Source organism: Primulina eburnea, chromosome 1 (genome assembly GCF_022965805.1).
Source record: "Primulina eburnea isolate SZY01 chromosome 1, ASM2296580v1, whole genome shotgun sequence".
NCBI classification, from domain to species: domain Eukaryota; kingdom Viridiplantae; phylum Streptophyta; class Magnoliopsida; order Lamiales; family Gesneriaceae; genus Primulina; species Primulina eburnea.
In genome coordinates, this window is record NC_133101.1 from 12,434,780 (window position 1) to 12,452,377 (window position 17,598).

A 17,598-nucleotide genomic window follows, 5' to 3' on the forward strand; every position below is an offset into this window, starting at 1 on the left:
AAATAGATTTTTATTAGAACTCATTGATGTTGCGGAATATCACGAACCGGAACCTTCTTGTGCATTCCAAAAACTTCTAAATAGGTGCTCTGTAGAGGTTCAAACACTTCTAAAACATTCTCCATATTTCATCAATTAAGAGTTTTCTGTGAAATCTTTTGTGCATACAATAATCATTTAGAATAGTATAGAATGGAATTAACTAGAATAGTGTAGATCTTAGTACCTCCTAGAGAGTTCATATGTATCGCTTTCATTGTAGAAAGCTACTAGTATAAATAGGATGAATATAAATAGGGTGAAGCTCTTATTGTAAACTACCAAGTTTTCAAGCAATATAGCATTTTCTTTCAAAGTTTTCTAGAAGCATTTTTACTTAAGTCACTTGCACACAAGCACCAAAGGACTTTATCTATGCAGCTTACATGGGTAAACAGATAAAGTAAATGTCATAATTGTACAAAACCGTAAAATATTATTAAAATAAAGATTGTTTTACATTAGAGCCAATAAAAACCCAAGCCACAAGTTGGCTCGCTAAACACCTACTCTAACAAATACAAAATACTAGGAAATTCAAATATCCGACCCTATTTTTCCTACCAATTAATAGAATAAACATCCTTCCATGGTAGTTATTATGTATAGGACATATCAGTGGATTTTCACAGAAGCACCGCAGAAGGAAAAATTGGAAACACAGACCTGCTGACGGAGATAGAGGCCTGTCATAAATCATAGATTGTAAGGGGCTGCTGACTGAGGATTTCAGTCGAGAGGGCGGACTTTTCATTGACAATTCTTAAAGAGGAATTTCGTTATACTGGAGATGGGGAGAGTAAATATTCAGGCTGTAATCTTTGTAGAAGTATCCCACATAAGGGACAACATGGTGAGAAAGATTTCTTGAAGGCTGAAGATTCGAAAAAAGATTTAAAATTGGAAGGGTATAAAGGCATCGTGAAAAAAATTAGAGGTGCCAACTTTGAAGCTCGTCTTTGACAATACATGCAAAACCATGAATATTTAGCAGGGCAAAGTTGCATAGATACGGAACATCGGTGTAGCTTATGGGTTTGATCAACTCCATTGCCATTCTTCACTCCTGAACAAATGACGTATTCTATTGATTCAAATGGCACAATTGCTGAACAAAAACTGCAATGTTCTTCATATTCAAAACTCTCTCTTCTGTTAATAAAGCAAGAATGGAACCAGCCTTCAGCTAATAGATTGATACAGTATCTTAAGATGCTATTCTATGTATGTGTGCATGAATGAACCAAAAGAAGTTCAACAAAGATAAGAACATCATGAATTACCTCTTCTTAATTTTACCAACTTTGGTAGCAAGAAATTTTAAATAATCCTCGACAATTTTCTCATGAAGTGAGATATAGTGCTCCAGTTGTGGCCATTCATCAGGACGCCAACAGCCAACATCGCAAAAATTTGTTGGCACATCTGACAGAAGATCTAAAATGGCAGAAAAATATAAACCAACGAGCCTTCTCCGTAGTTCATTTTCACAGCACACTGCAACTCCTTCCATACATTTGTCTGTTCCTCTATGGCACTACTGAATCTTTCCAAGTCTTGGTGTTTTCTACTCTCGCTCACCTCATCAATTTTAAGCACAACATGCCTGATGATTACATTGACAAGGTGCAACTTACGGGTTGAAAGAGTGGGAAAAGTTTTAAATGTCGTAGACAAGAACGTAGTACAAATGCCAAAATTGGATCCAAAATAAGATGTCAACCATTTCTGCATAATATGCTCTACATAGTTTGGTATCGACTGTTTGAAAGACACGAGGGCTGCCACAATATCCCAAATGTTCAGAAGCCCACTGAAACTCCCACACAGACTCAGAGACCATAATATGTTTTTTTCCCACAAAATTAATTCTACCTCAGGGAAACCAGTAAATGATCCGAAATCAATATCAAAACATATATTGGAGGAAGTGTCCAATTGATGCCCTCCAATCAAAAGGAACTCGATAGCAGCTTTCCGAGTTCTGTAAAATTACAATAACATTTATTGGTCAATCAAACATAGGTAACTGTTTGAACGGTTAGTTCTTATTGCTTCCATTCAGCTTTTGACTAAATCATCAAAATTTTCTTTTAAAGAAATGTGGGTGCTTGTTTGTTGCAAGCATCTATCCACATGGCAGTTGCTATTTCATAATTTGTTACCAGAAAATATAATTTTAAAAGTTCACCTTTCCTGGTACATGGGATTTAATAAATCAGAATCAAATCTTCGAGCCTGCAAATAACAGACACCAAACTTCTTAGAACTAGATTTAAGTACAGGGGTATCAATGACATCTATTCAGCATAAGGTATAAGGTGACCAAGTGCAAGAAAAGGATCAAGAGATTCCATTGCTTAGAGTCATTTCAGTCAACTAAGCTCCTTTTCCTAGGTATTATTATATGACTATTGTTCCGGAGAGATTGAATTTCGATCTTTCTATTTTCCTCTTTATTTTTATTTTCAGTAAATTTTCTTTATTTTTGTCAAGGGCAAGAAGCAAGATATTGACCAATCTCATCTGAAACATAATTTGAGAGAAGTAAAAAAATCAATTTTTTGGATGGTATGTTATCTAAGAGTTTTCTCAAATTGCTATGAATAGAATTCAGTTTTTTCTTCAAATCTTGAATCGCTACATCGAGGGAGTTTATTATTTTCACTTAAAATTTGATAAGAGAGAAAAACTAGTACAATATTCAGGATAAGTTCATGGACATTCCAACTATAAGAGAATGGGCGGATGGAATATGATACCACAACAATTGCCAAGCTCCCATGAGATACTGCCAGACCAAAGCAAGAATCATATACATATGGAACCTGCAGAGAAAATCTAGAGTCTACTGGAAACAAATATGCAAATTTAAAACAGAAGTAAACGTGAAAAATTAATGCATACATCCGGGGAGCTATTCAAACCAAGAGTATTTGAAGGAATGTGTATTTTCCTTAGTTCTTTCCCAACTAAATTCCACGCTTTCATAGAGTTGTCCTGTAATACATGAACTGATCAAATAATCTGGAGGGCTACCAAGCATTTTCAACCTCAAGGCTTTCTGCTTGAGGTATTACTTGATAACAAAAGCAGTTAACATGGATTTTTTAATTTTTAATATCTGTTGAATTAACACTCCCTTAATACTAAAATTCATATTTATATCAATAAAACACTTCCTTCAATATTTATTACCTGGCTGCAGCTGTACAAGCAGAGTCCATCAAAAGCCCAAGCGAAACCAGTGACCTGATTGTTATTTTACAAGATAAATCATATGCCATTCCATATGCCAAAAAAGGTGTTGAGAACTTACAATGTGGTCATGCGCACTATAACAGCCAATTATTTCAAATTCATGGCTGTTTATATTCATGGTCCACACTTCAAATGATCCGGATCCTTTACCAATAGCCAGGAACAAATTTAGTTTTGTTTGCAGGGGGGCAGCAAATGAAAGTATGGAGACAGGTGCTGAATCAACAGTAATAACCTAATTACACGAGCAATCACAAGTTCCAAAATAAGATATAATCAAAGTAGCCGGTCTAAATTTTGAAAGGATAAGTAGCAGACTTTTAGCAGGATATGCTGACCTACCTCAGCAAAGAAAATGAAGCATGAACAGTTTCAGATGACTTCAGCAGTTACTTAATATTCACCTGCCAAATCTTCACTCTATGAACAAAAAGAAGAGGAAAGTCACAAAATTAAATGTTATAATCAAATAAAAGGTAAACCTTATATGTATGTGTGTGTATAATTCAGTAGTTCAAACCCATGTCAAGCAAATGTGCTAGACTTTTGGCTTCGAAAACAGAAAAAGGTTAATTATTTACTCACCTCCCATTAGAACTTCCCGTCGCTAAAAGAAGTTGAGGTTTTGAAATTTCAGAGCCATATAAAGCCCAGCAAATAGATGTGATGCATGCATCATGTGCCTTGAGAAAGACACCATTTGGATGCTTTACATGGGAGTTCAGGGGTAATAATGGAATAACTCTCTGGTGCATCAATTCTCCACAATGAAATTAGATCACATTTCAATCCAGTAGCAAGAATAGAGCAGCAGCTCGAGGAGTTATGAGGAATAGAAACCCAATCTTCAGATGTCCTCAGAATCGGTGACCAAGCCACAATAAGGGGTGTCAACATTGCATTGCGAGAAGCATATTGTTGTGCCGTTATTAGTTGAACATTGCATTCTTTGATCTTCAGAGGTGTCCCTTCAGAAACAGATATGGGAATAATTTCCCATGTATTGTTTTCTTTTACATTGTCAAGTTTTTTTGCAGCAACCTAATAAAAATAGCAACACATTCAATGTAATGGCATATATCAAATGCACAACTTTTCAAATTGAAAGCAGATCATGTAGCTGCATTGAAGCTGATTTAGTAAGTATGGAGGTTCATGTCATGGAATAAAATGATAAAACTAAATCAGATCGTGAATGCAGTGTGCAGTACATTAGTTTCATTCTGTCTCCTTCGTTTTCTTTCCTTTCTTAAACTAGATACAGGTGGCTCATTAGGGCATTCAGATTCTGCATTATCTCGACTCCCTATCACCTGTATAAAGAAAAAACCCCAAGAATAGTTGGAATTCATATAATTAATTGTTATGTCATCAAGAATAGTTCATCTAGAAAAGTATATGGGGATATGCAAGAAATGCTAATCAGCAAAAAGTTGAAAGATAGAACCAACTCACATCTAAACTTCCTGAAGATATAATTTGAGACTCTCCGAAATTGATCTTGGAAAGATAATTATACATCATCTCTGATATGTCCATAACCTAGAAAATTTCAGATTATAACTTTAGCAAATGTGTGAAAAACAAACATTAAATTTAGGAATCACAGATAACTTACTAGATTCCAAATTCATGACATTTATTATGCATAAGCAACAAAACCGTAAATACTATGAAATTCTTTTTGAAAGAAATGTTGATTAGGTATTGCCTCTCCAAACATAAACAAAGCCTCCAGTACTAACACAACAAATTTATACATTAGCACAAATATGAATCTACTCATGGGCTCATAGCCAACACAAAACCAACAGTAAGAACATAATTAAGAGCATCTATAGACACAAGAATGGAAACAATTCCATTGCTAAAATTTTCGCCATTTTTTTTGGTTCATGAAGATTATTAAAGTGAAGAGACAGCAAGCTCGAACCATAATTCTGGTCCTGCCACCACTACTCCCTGAAAGCTTCATTTATAAAATACTTATTACCTCAATCCATTCAGCCGAAAAATCACAGAAGGGAAAGTGGTAAAGTTTGACGCGTCCCCCAGTGGTGCAAATAGCAAGCAAACAACTGCAAGATTCATAGCAAAATGTAGAATTAATTCAGGGAGGCAACTTGCGTTGCATACTCAAACAAAAACTTCGATCAGGGGTAATGGTATCAGTACCCAACATTGCTAGCAAGACCTGCAGGAGACTAGGAAATTGACCTAACACATGGCCGTGTATCCCGCGACACATGCATTGGCAACAAGCACCGAGAGAGAAAATCTATCCCTGTGACAAAATGAAAACAAAATCAAATGCAGTGACCTGAGAAAATAAAAAGTACTTGAAACCTCAACTCAAAATTAATTTTCATTTGCACTGTAAAACCACAAACCCAGAAATCCAAATGGCATCCAAATTGTGTACATACATACATACAATGAGCTCATTCAAAACTATGAAATTAATTTTTTAATATGATTCTGCGTACCTCCAGCATTTATGACACCAATGGAAAAAAGCTTGCTTGGGAAAACAGAAATTACACCTCGACATCCAGCTCCAGAAGGTTTAGCAGGATTCTAACCAAGTGAACAACAAGCATATACCAGTGATTCGAAGGCTAAATCAAACAGTATAAAATTAAATCCTAATTTGAAAAATCAAATAAAAAGTAAGGTAATATGAATTATATAGACCAACTACTATAAGATTCTCTATCAAATTCAAATCAGACCCTGTATTGAACTCCAACTTAAAACAGCTTCCAGACCAGTTATGAAGATCAGGTAGATTAAAATGTAAGCATAAATTTAGTGTTTAAAATTCAATAAAAATGCAAAAATCTTCGGCTAAAAAATAAGCATGCTATTCAGAAATTTTATTACATTATATGCAATCAATTGATTTAGTAGTTGTCTTTCCTAAGTCATGGGATCAGATCCCATCAGGTGGATCACAGAATACTGGACTCAGAATCAGTGGTCATTGATTCTTTTTCATGTCAGTGCATGGTTAATAATGTCATCTGCATAATCCTCACACTAACAGAATCACTTGACAGCCCAAAATTCTTGATCAACTAAAAACTCAGCTAGAACAGATTGAATGCCAGGATACTTCGACCTAATTTGTGAAACAGCTCGAATAGTCCAAATCGAATTACACCATATAACCTACATATATTTGTATTTCCTAGACTAGACTTGAAGTCTAACAGCCCGAAAATCCTTGCTTGAAAATTTGCGGAAAAATTTAAAATTTTCTTTTAAAGTAGGTAAATTTGCCTCATTCATAAAATAGATCGATAAATAAAGTTTGATGTTCAAAATAGCAGCGGAAGTAAATATTTGTTTGCAAAATAACAATTTAAGAATATCCAACAACTGAAAAAAATATTTGCATAAAATGGCAAGTGCTGTAAATGAGGCCCTCGGGTGCCACTACTGCCGACCCAAGCTGGCTCACTGGTCCCCGCCCTCGGCCCCAGCCTCATCAGTACCTACAACAATCAAGTCTAGTGAGTATAAAGACTCAACATGCATATATCGTAGGTAACGAGTAAATAATATAGTAAAATTTTTTTTTTTGCATGGGATAAAATATCATGTCATGAGGCATACTGTGAAAATAACTTATCATGAGCAATTATAATACATGCATAACTGAACTGAAAATCATAGTGAAAATGTTTGCTCCTTGGAGCCCTGTACTGAAATAATTTGTAATAATTTTTTTTTCTGTTGAGATTATGATCTACGCAAGTGGCCTCTGCACTGAACTGAACTGACCGGTAACTGGCTACCGGGGGGGTACCAAACAGGACTGACCGGTCAATGGCGACCGGGTGGTACCAAACTGAACTGATCGGTCACTGGCAACCGGGTAAAATAATGCTCCCATGATAGTCAATTGACCACAAGCAATATCGCATAAATCTCAAAAATAAGTATTTTCTATTTTTATGCACGTAATATAATTAAATGAAATAATGAAATATCCTGTATTATTTTACCACATGGATTGGATCGCTCCTAGGCTCGCTGCAACCTAAATATGCTATGAAAAATATGCAATAGATTTTCTTGGGTAAACTATGTAATTAAATCCGATAACTGAGACAGTTGCGCCTAACGACTATGTATTTAATCATGACTCCGAACCAACCTAAACCAACACTGAACCAACATATAGTCATGATTAAAATACGCTTAAAATGATGAATTAATGCTCCTAAAATGGTGAGGGTCGAAATCTAGGTGAATGGAGGCCAAAACATGAAACGCTCTTTCGAGAGTCAATTTGGCACATCGCACCGTAAATTTTTCTCGTACGACCTCAAAAATGATCTGAATCACAAATGGCCAAAAGAATGACCTTCCTAACTTGAGGCATTGTCCAGTCCAAGGCTATAGGCTAAAAAGCCAACCGAGCACTCGAAACACGCCTGAGAACAACAGCACCACTTGCTGTCAAATTACAGCAGCTGTGCAATCGCATATCTTGCGTCGTTTTCGAAACTACCGGCCATTGGGGCTTGAACCACCGACCAGAGACTCTTACCAACATCCCAAGGAATGATTTGAACCATGGATAAGGGCCCTAGGCCAGCCACAATTCGCACCATTCCAGCAACAACTCGAAAGATTCACTCGATAGCACCTTTGCATGCGCGTGGGGTGTTTTGCTTTGTTTGCTGTCTCGTGTCGTTCCAGTGGCCATTTTATTGACCATGGCACGATCTAAACATCCAGTGGTAGGGTATGAACCGTGGCTAAGGGCCATAGACCAACCAAGATCCACACCATTCCACCATTTTCGAAATACACATGCTGTAAAATGGGGAGGGCCGAAAGCTGCTGGGCTGTTCTTGAGTATTTTTGTGAAAACCGATTCACCATGGACCAAGCCACCAAAAGAAAAACTTAGTCACGTCTTAGACATGCTAGAGAAGTGATCTAACCATGGCTATAGGCCCCTAGGGCAGCCATGATCATATCCATTCCCTTTGACAGCACAACAGCATTTTTCGAAACTCAAATGGCCAAGATTGAAGAGTTGCTGTCAAATTCGAATTTTATCATGCATGGGGCTGGTTTGAATAAACCAACATGGTCTTAATGCATCCTAGTACATGTCTAGATGTAGCCTAGTGAGCCTGGAGTCGAACCATCCACCTGAAACAACAAAACAAGAGAACCCGTGAAACTGCATCATGAAGGCCGAAATCTGTAGGTTTTGTTTTCTGAAAATTCTTGGTAGATTTTGGTTTTTGCCATAGAAATGATGATCATGTAATGAAAATAAATGATAATAGGACTTGATTGAAGAGTCAAGGACGAACATATGCATGCCTGGTTTCGTTTTGAACGAAAAACGAATGAATAAGACGATACGGCGCGGAGGAGGTGGAGCACTATCTTTTCTACCCTTCTTCTTACACGATTTTTCTCTACTATCTCCCACTGAATTCTCACGTTTTTTTTTACACTCTGAAATACTCTCTAATTCGGTGATGGGGGAGGGGAAAGGATGGTTAAGAGAGTGAGGGAAATGGTTGCAAGATATAGGGAACAAATCAATACCAAGTCTCCACCTTTTGAAATTTTGAATTTTGGTTTGATATCAAATGATTTGTTGGTGTTTGTCGGGGTGAGGTGGCCGATTATTTACAAGCTAGTCTAGGTTAGAATAAGGTTGATTATTGATTAAATGGTGCTCCCAAAAATAAAAGAATTATCCTACTAATTAAATGCAAAGAAAGGGTCAAAGGTGGTGAGTTGGCAAGGAATGTTCTAGCACTAAAGGGGTGGCCGAAATCTTGGAATAGAATTGAGGGGAAATGTTGATTACTGATCGAGCAAAAATTGCACTGTTGAATCCGCAATAAAATATTATTTTGTATGCTCAAAATTAATCGCAAGTGCACGATGTCAAGTAATAGAATAGTGTACGTGAGCACGAGTATCGTTCCGCTGAAGACTGTGTTTAACAATTATTATTCCAGTTATTAAAACTTTAGCAACGAAATTTGAGTGATTGTTTTATAACTAATAAAATTTAATAAAACTAAATAAACAAGTTCAAGAATTTAATGATAAAATATGAATGCTAGATCAATTGATTAAATTTCAATGAGAAATGAATTTGTTGGGAATTCTGGTTCACCTACCCCTTGTTAATTAATTAATTCGTTCGATCGTGTTTGTATGCTTCCAACAGGATTTCCCATTCAATTGAACACACTCTCTCGAGCTATGCCAAAATAATTCTACTCAATGAAGTAATTAAATTTCTTTAATTATTTATCAAGAGTGAATCGCATTTCGATTTATGAAATCTACTAATTTTCGACCCTAAGGACTATAACTATCGGCACGTATCCATTTCATATGTCTATGCAAATTGTAGATCCGCGGGTTATACTACTCGATACTATCACTAGAGTTTAGCTACTCGAGCTATGCAAATTGTAGGATCCCCTTAAATCCCAACAAATATTAAAGTTTAGCTACTAGAATTCATAGTAAAAATAAACTCAACAATGTTTAAATAAAAGAAACTAGATTAGAAATACTAGACGAGACGAAATCCGCGAAGAACGATGCCCGGAAAATCACGAATCTTCAATTCCAAGCGCCAAATTGCTCTCCAAGACTTGTGTTTGCTGCAATATGTCTGAATAATCCTCCAAAGTCGTCCAATCCCCTTACCATATCATTCTCCTTCAGAAGATAAGGAATGGAATCGCGCATGATATTTTTCCAAAAATAGGTGGCGCTCGGGCGGTAGAAAAGTACCGCTCGAGAGCCACACCTTCTGTAATTCGGCTTGGCACATGCAGCATTCGTGCTCGGGCGGTAGAAATATACCTCTCGAGCGCCGACTCTTCTGTAACTTTGGTCCTCGAATGCAACTTCTCTCGCCCGGGCAGTATAAAAGTACCGCCCGAGCGCCAATCTTTTTGTCCGATTCTTCTGTTATTCATCTTTCGCGCCCGGGCGGTAGAAAATTACCGCTCGGGCGCCGCTTATTTTGTCCTTCTTTTTCTTGGCTTTCACAATTCGCTCTGATTTCCGTGTTCCGACCATTTTTTCTGCAACTTCATCACACACAAGTGAGACATGATAATATGCAAATGATTACTCTAAAATGAACAAAATGTAAATGAAATGCATGCATGCACTATGCAAACACAACTAAACTAATGCAATAAAGCGCGTAAAAACCACACCTATCAACCCCCTCATACTAACCTTTTTCTTGCCCTCAAGCAAAATAGGTTACAAACCACAACCAAAATACAAAACAAACACAAAATGAAAGAATTAAAATAACGAAACTGATGGTGAAGTAGCAAATGGACATCTCCTGCCTCAGCGGGTTTGTGAACCACGTCCAATTAGTCAAATCACAACATTCATCACTACCCCTTTTAAAGCACCTTATAGCATTTTGATTTGACCAGAAAGTGTGGTCGTGTGTGTGCTGTGGGTCTCACTAGCTCGTGCTTCAGACAGTTTTATTTGTAAATCATGCTAGTCACCAAATCAACAGTTCAATGCAAGTTTCCCTATCCTGAGTTCTGTTTCTAGTTGTGACCAACAAGTGAACACAAAGCGGCAAAATTTCAAGATTGTATAATAGGAATTAGGGAGTTAATATCATGAGGTTTCAAACGGCTCAAAAAGATGGGAAGTACACTGATCATTTTCATTATGCACTTGTCAGAATTTTTTCTGACATTCCTCAACGCCTTACATCTCCATTTTTTTAGCCTCGGGATAGGATTTCATCACTTTTTTCGGCTCCCCCACACCTTACATCCCCTTTTGTTTGTCACAACAATATCTTTTTTTTAGTGCATAATTTTCTCAAGTGTACTCCCTAGGTTTTGAGTATATGGAACGTTTGTTTATTTGGCTTAGGTGTAACTCTTGAGGTATTATGCACAATTGGGACGAAGGTTATTCCGGTGGACTCAAGTGATCTACTCTATTTCATGTCACTGGTCGGTCACGACTGTCAACAAAAATTCACTCAAGTTTGACTTGCATCTCATGGTTTTCCAGTTTCTTCCACAGATTCTTAAACTCGACTGTCGTTTACACTACTAATAACACCCACTATGTGCGCATATGGAAAATTTCAATTCACTGGGGTATTCATAACGAGTGATAAGACTTAGTAAAATGCAGTTCGTTTAACCCAAAATCATCACTGGCTACCAATTTACTAATGTCACCATCAACTGACTAGATGACCCCCTCATACTAAGGGTGTGCAATGTCCCCATTGCACCAAACATACGGAAACACAAAAACAAACATAGAGATGCAGAACAAAGATGACAATGCAAAATAAATGACCGATCGAGCAATAGTACGAAAACACAAATAATGTAGTAGAAAAAAAATGGGAAAGAGAAGGGGAAACAGTAAACTCCCCTGATCAAGGCTCATCCTCATCATGCTCCGACGGTTACACTCCTGCGGCATCCCCCTGCTGAAAATAATCATATTGGAACTGGAATGGGGGAGGAGGTAGCGGAGTCGGTGGAATGGTCCCTGGGTCAACGCCCCCGTGCACAAGCAAAGAGCGCATCATGGATTCAAGGTGAGATAAATGGTCTGTGACGTAAGAGTTGAACTGACTCTGATGCGCTTGGAAGGCGAGATTTTCATCCATCTTATCATTCTGAGTTCGTTTGTGGGGTTGTGGTGGGAGGCGGCGTGGGGCAGCAGTGCTTGATCCACAAGCTTCCTCTTCCTGATCGGGGAAGTCGACCCGTCGTTTTGCCCTCTTCCGCCGTTCATCATCCATACAGATCGGCTTAATCGGTTGAAGCCACTCCTCGTCGTCCCGGAAATTTACCCCTGCCCTTGCACACAATTTGGAAATGATGGTCGGAAAGAAAAAACCAATGTGGCTGTTGTGAGCACTCAACATGATCTGAGATGCTATAAGTTTGCCCACATTTACGTTGTATCCTTGTGTCAAAGCAAAGAGTAGCACCGCCCTTTCCTTTTGTACCTCGCTCTTATGCGAGATTGGCCATTCTTCGGACTACAAACAAATACCACATGGCCACTTCAGTTTTCAAGTACTTCTCATCAAAACAGCTTGGCGGTCCGCCCACCGGTTTCCACATCGCGCCCGGATAACATAGAGTCTCAATAATCAAAGGGTAGTTGGGTTCAATCACCAACGCCTGGTAGTTGGAGTCGTCAACCTCCGCTGTTTCCAAAAGAGCATTAATCGTAGCTGAATCAAACGGCACAAGCGTCCCTCTAACAAATGCCCTACCATTAGTTCGCTCACAAGCATTCGCATAAAATTCACGAACTATCGACACCACTGCCGCTTGAGGTTGCTCGCTAAATTTTCCTCATCCCTTTCGATTTAAGTTCACAATGGGCCCTAAATACCTATACTCATATTGGCGACGAAATCCCCTTTCGGGGATGGGGTTTCTATTAATCTTGGCATGATCAAATCTATCCCGAGCTGCCGCGCTTACAAAGCGATGTCTATCAAAAGTTGAAGATGAAGAAGAAGAGCCGGGGTTACCTCTTTGTTTCTTTGGTGCCATGGGTTGATAGGGATGGTGGATTGGAGTTGTAGAGGGAAAAATCGCCTGATTTGCAAGGAGGAGTGCGCCCACGGTACCCAAGTCTTGATCTTTGGAGAATTATCCTGCAAGAAATTGAGAAGAGAATGTAAGGGAGTTAGGGATTTGAGAGAAATTTAGGGAATTTTCGTGCTGAATGAAGAAAGGGGAAAGGGTTTTCGCGTTTATAAAGCAGTCGCGCTCAAGCGGTAGAAAACTACCGCTCGAGCGTGAACCTCTCTGGAATTTTTTTTCCAGAGGTAAGCGCTCGCGCTCGGGCGGTAGAAAACTACCGCTCGAGCGCCAACCTCTCGGGAATAATTATCCCGAGGTAAGCGTCCGTGCTCGAGCGGTATAAAATTACCGCTCGAGCGCCAATCTTACTACCAAATTTTTTCTTTTTTTTGATATACATAAAAATAACTGAAATAAAAAGACACTTGAATGAAATACAAGATTAGGGAAAAAATTAGTTCTCAATTTATAGTCGAGAGCTTGACTGTCGGTCCGTCTCAATTCGGCATGTCTTGGAACCTGGTGATTCCAAGTTGTGGCACAATTGTGCCACCCATGTAGTGCTTCAGGCGCTGGGCATTGACCGTAAATGTCCCATCCTTCCCATCTTTCAATTCTACAGCTCCCGATGGATAAGCCTTCGAGATCACGAATGGACCGGACCATTGCGACTTCAATTTTCCAGGAAACAGTCGTAACCGGGAGTTGTAGAGCAGAACATTTTGTTCTTCTTTGAATTATCTCTCGATTATTCGCTTGTCATGAGCCTTCTTTGTCTTTTCTTTGTATGACAGTGCTAGATCATAGGTCTGATTTCGGAATTCTTCCAATTGATCCAATTGAAGCAAACGCTGTTCACCTGCATCGGTAAAATTAAAGTTCAGTGCTTTTGTGGCTCAGTATGCGCGATGCTCTTACTCTACAGGTAGATGACAAGCTTTACCAAACAAAAGCCTATACGGTGTTGTGCCTATAGGTGTTTTAAAAGCAGTCCTATATGCCCAAAGAGCGTCATCTAACCTCACCGACCAATCTTTCCTACTGACACCTACCACTTTCTCCAAAATTCGCTTTATCTCTCGGTTCGACACTTCCACTTGACCACTTGTCTGGGGGTGATAGGGGGTGGAGATCTTATGTGTGACACCATATTTGCTCAAAAGTTTTTCAAATAGTTTGTTGCAAAAGTGAGTGCCACCATCACTAATGATTGCTCGTGGTGTTCCAAATCGGTTAAAAATGTTATTCTTTAAAAATTTTAGGACCACTTGAGCATCATTAGTGGCGTACGCTTCCGCCTCTACCTACTTAGACACATAATCTACCGCAACCAAGATGTATTTTTTCGTGAAAGAACTGGAAAACGGTCCCATGAAGTTAATCCCCCACACATCAAAAACCACACACTCAATGATATTATTTAAAGGCATTTCATGACGGTTAGAGATGTTACCTGACCGCTGGCATTTATCGCAGGCTAGCACATAAGAACGAGCATCTTTAAAAAGATTTGGCCAATAAAAACCACATTCAAGTACCTTAGATGCCGTCCTCGTTGGTCCAAAGTTACCACCTACCTCACGGTCATGGCAATGATTTAGAATTTGACCGAACTCTTCCTCCGCAACACACCGTCTTATCATGGAATCTGCACAAATTTTAAACAAAAACGGTTCCTCCCAAAAATAGTGTTTCACGTCAGAAAAGAATTTCTTTCGTTGGTGAAACGATAGGTTTGGTGTAGGTGTGCCTACGACAAGAAAGTTAGCGAAATTTGCATACTAAAGACAATTTCTCACCTCAAATAGTTGCTCATCAGGGAACCAATCATTGATAGCATGATCGACAGAATCATCACAAATAAATTCTAATCTAGACAAGTGATCTGCTACCACATTCTCAACACCTTTCTTGTCTTTGATTTCTAAGTCAAACTCTTGCAATAATAAAATACACCGAAGTAAGCGTGGCTTCGCATCTTTTTTAGCAAGTAAGTATTTAAGGGCAGAATGATCAGTGAATACAATTACTTTGGACAAAACAAGGTATGAATGAAATTTGTCAAGTGCAAATACTACCGCAAGTAATTCCTTTTCAGTTGTTGCATAATTCAATTGAGCCTCATCTAAGATCTTACTTGCATAGTAAATTGTATGAAATACCTTGTTTTGCCGCTGGCCAAGTACGGCCCCCACTGCAGTGTCACTGGCGTCGCACATGATCTCGAAAGGTAGATCCCAATCCGGTGCTACCAAGACAGGAGCCGTCACCAAGCGCTCCTTCAAGTTCTCGTATGCCTGTAAACAGTCAGAATTGAAATCAAATGGCACATCTTTCATAAGTAAGGAAGATAGAGGTTTGGCAATTTTTGAAAAATCTTTATAAAACGCTGATAAAAATCGGCGTGGCCAAGAAAACTTCTAACTCCCTTTATGGACGCCGGAGGTGGTAAGTTCTTGATAACTTCAACTTTCGCCTTATCCACCTCTATTCCGTGCTCCGAAATCTTGTGCCCTAAGACAATTCCCTCTTGTACCATGAAATGGCACTTTTCCCAATTTAGCACCAAATTCGTCTCCTCACATCTCAACAACACCACCTTCAAGTTCTGCAAACAGTCATCAAAAGAAGGGCCGAAAATAGAGAAGTCATCCATAAAAATTTCAAGAAAAGTTTCTATCATATCATGGAATATAGCGGTCATGCAACGTTGAAATGTGGCAGGGGCATTACAAAGACCAAACGGCATGCGGCGAAAAGCGAAAGTTCCATAAGGACAAGTGAAAGTGGTTTTCCTCTTGGTCCTCAGGTGCGATGGTGATTTGATTATACCCCGAATACCCGTCTAGAAAACAATAAAACTCATGACCCGCTAACTCTCAAGCATTTGATCAATAAAAGGAAGGGGAAAGTGGTCTTTTCGGGTGGCATCATTCAATTTCCTATAATCAATGCACACATGCCATCCCGTAACAGTCCTGGTGGGTATTAGTTCATTATTATCATTCGTAATCACAGTAATCCCACCCTTTTTTGGCACACACTGAACTAGACTTACCCATGCACTATCAGATATATGATATATAATACCTGCATCGAGAAGCTTAATTGTTTCAGCCTTTACTACCTCTTGCATCTTTGGATTCAATCTTCAATGAGGTTGCACAAGAGGTGAGTACTTGTCTTCCATCAAGATCTTTTGCATACAGACTGATGGGTTGATCCCTTTGATATCTGCCACCTTCCACGTAAATGCACCCTTGTGCGCTTTCAGAACCTCCAACAGTTTGTCTTCCATCACATATGTCAAAGCAGCAGAAATAATGACAGGTAAGTGTTATTCTCTCCTAAGTATACGTACTTGAGGTGTGGAGGAAACGGCTTTAGCTCAAGTGTTGGTGGGTCCTCGATGCTTGACTTTGGCGGTGTCATATCTCTTCGCTCCCCTAGATCCTCCAGTTTCATCCTCATCGGCCTTCTCCATGGATGGTTGGAATTGAAGTGTGCCACGATTTCAGCTTTTTCTTCGTCCAATTCCTCTTCTTTCAATTCGGTTGTGAGAGTGGCTTCCAATGGGTCTTTCATGGCGTCCTGCACAAAATTGCACACAAGTGAATCCACAGCATCAATTCTAAAACAGTCATCATTGTGCAATGTGTGCTTAAGAGCATTAAAGACGTTAAAAGTAATTTCTTCCTCGCCCACTCTCAATCTCAACTTCCCTTCTTGAACATCAATCAGGGCCTTGCCAGTCGCAAGGAATGGTCTCCCAAGAATCAGAGGCATCTCTATGTCTTCCTCCATGTCAAGTACCACAAAGTCCGCAGGGAAAATAAATTTGTCCACTTTCACTAGTACATCCTCAATCACTCCGCGGGGGTACTTGACAGATCCGTCAGCTAGTTGTAGAGACATCCTCGTTGGCTTAGGTTCTCCCAACCCGAGTTTCCTAAAAACAGAAAAAGGCATCAAGTTAATACTTGCACCGAGATCACATAACGCTTTATGAAAAACAACATCACCAATCATGCAAGGAATAGAAAAACTCCCTGGGTCTTTAAGTTTTGGTGGGATTTTGTTTTGCACTAAAGCAGATCAGTTTTCAGTCAGATTTACCGTCATGTGATCCTCCAAATTTCTCTTGTTTGCTAAGATGTCCTTCAGAAATTTTGCATAACTAGGCATTTGCATCAAAGCATCGGTAAAAGGAATATTGATATGCAATTTTTTAAACACTTCAAGAAACTTACCGAATTGGGCATCTAGTTTTGCTTTTTTCAATGCTGCAGGGAAGGGTGGAGGAATAACAATTTTAGGATGTGCAGTGGGTGCTGGTGTAGAGTTAGAAAACTTACCTTTGGATGTTTCAGCATGCTCATCCAATGTTGGAGTTTTCTCTTTTTCTCTTGACTCTAACACTTTCCCACTCTTCAACTCAATGGCCTTCACTTGCTCTTTTGGATTTGTCTCTGTGTTACTTGGCAAGGTGCCCGGCTCTCTACTTGCTATCATCTTGGCCAAGTGTCCAATCTGATTCTCTAGCCCTTTTATCGATGCATCTTGGTTTTGAAGCCTAGTTTCAGTGGATGAAATAAACTTAGACATCATTTGCACCAGGTTGGACTTTTCTTCTCTAGGAGGATCAGATCTGTACATCGGTAGTTTTCCATATGGTTGT

The 17,598-nt window shown here is 39.0% G+C and overlaps 1 protein-coding gene across 1 annotated transcript; it reads right to left on the bottom strand.

The window, feature by feature from the left end:
* Window positions 1-1,476: 1,476 nt before the first annotated feature.
* LOC140804370 (uncharacterized) lies at window positions 1,477-10,386 on the bottom strand. The gene is made up of 14 exons (XM_073160351.1): window positions 10,312-10,386; window positions 5,787-5,877; window positions 5,518-5,584; window positions 5,294-5,378; window positions 4,756-4,842; window positions 4,512-4,613; window positions 4,141-4,341; window positions 3,886-4,046; window positions 3,705-3,720; window positions 3,359-3,535; window positions 3,238-3,291; window positions 2,802-2,867; window positions 2,231-2,277; window positions 1,477-2,023 (listed from the first exon to the last, which is right to left on the bottom strand). Exons 1-14 carry the CDS (start codon window positions 10,384-10,386, stop codon window positions 1,477-1,479), a joined length of 1,776 nt encoding a protein of 591 aa, XP_073016452.1.
* Window positions 10,387-17,598: the final 7,212 nt, after the last annotated feature.